The sequence below is a fragment of the Sinocyclocheilus anshuiensis genome, unplaced genomic scaffold (genome assembly GCF_001515605.1).
Source record: "Sinocyclocheilus anshuiensis isolate Anshui unplaced genomic scaffold, SAMN03320099.WGS_v1.1 scaffold67, whole genome shotgun sequence".
Classification (NCBI taxonomy): domain Eukaryota; kingdom Metazoa; phylum Chordata; class Actinopteri; order Cypriniformes; family Cyprinidae; genus Sinocyclocheilus; species Sinocyclocheilus anshuiensis.
In genome coordinates this window covers 1,854,982-1,856,049 of record NW_015552546.1, presented here as the reverse complement: position 1 = coordinate 1,856,049, position 1,068 = coordinate 1,854,982, and the positions used below count along the sequence as shown (strand labels likewise).

The 1,068-nt window shown below is 38.0% G+C and overlaps 1 protein-coding gene across 4 annotated transcripts in view; it reads left to right on the top strand.

Moving 5' to 3' along the window:
* The window catches only part of LOC107664246 (ralBP1-associated Eps domain-containing protein 2-like), a 65,374-nt gene that overhangs the window by 27,866 nt on the left and 36,440 nt on the right, over positions 1 to 1,068 (top strand). For all 4 annotated transcript variants that reach the window (XM_016454766.1, XM_016454767.1, XM_016454764.1 and 1 more), the window contains exon 5: positions 783 to 886. In XM_016454766.1, coding sequence (XP_016310252.1) covers positions 783 to 886 — 104 coding nt within the window. The remainder of the gene's footprint in view (positions 1 to 782; positions 887 to 1,068) is intronic.

Here is a 1,068-nt window from a genome sequence, read left to right as displayed (position 1 = left end):
TCGTTTGTTCTATCTATCTATATCTATCTATCTATCTATCTATCTATCTATCTATCTATCTATCTATCTATCTCATTCGGTCGTTCCATCCATCCATCCGATTGTGTTTATTATTAACACAGTATCGTGTTTAAATATTTATTAATCTCAACTAAAGTCAGTGATTGTGAATAGTAAGTTTAGATTCTCCCAGTGAGGGATGAACTCAGTGAATGTATACTGTGCTGATATTCAGCTGTGTGAAAGAGCTTTTATCTCATTGTTAACTCCGGCCGTGAACAGAGAAACGTCAGTGTTATTGAATGCGGCATGGCTTTCTTCATTAGTCAGCAGGGACCATTAATACTTTAGAATCTACGATGCTCTGGAAGGGCTTCAGATGTAAAGAACGCTCATGAGATCAAAACCCAGTCAGGCCTCCTTTATTCTTTCAGATTGCAGTTATATCAAAGATCATGGCCATCATGAACCTCATACTGAATAATTGATGCTCTTTCAGTATTTTACATTTATTATTCCATTAAGTCTAAGCTGAAAACTTTTACTCTTCTTCGGTTTTAGTTGAGTCTGAAAGTGTGTCTTTTATCTCACAAGCATCTGCTGATAGTGTTTAATGCTGTTTTGTTCTGTCATCTGCATCCGTGTGTCGTTTACAGTGCTGTGAATTGTTTCGATGCCAAAAACAGTGATCACAGTAATGAAACGCTATGTGCTGTCAACTGTAAAGCCATGTTGTCTGTCTTCACCTTGAAATGTTCACTCTCTCTCATTGTCATTCACAGCATATGATGGTAAAGTGCCGGGTCGTCCCAGCGTTCCTCAGGAAAACTCCTCTCCCAGTCATTATTCTCTCAAACTGCAGTCGGAGCAGCCTGTCATCACACGCGTGAGCATTGGACGATCAAATAGAAATCTGGGTGTCAATCTTAAATGAGGAAACACATTAGGTCTCTAAATCAGGATATACAGTGGGTACGGAAAGTATTCAGACCCCCTTAAATTTTTCACTCTTTGTTATATTGCAGCCATTTGCTAAAATCATTTAAGTTAATTTTTTTTCCTCATTAA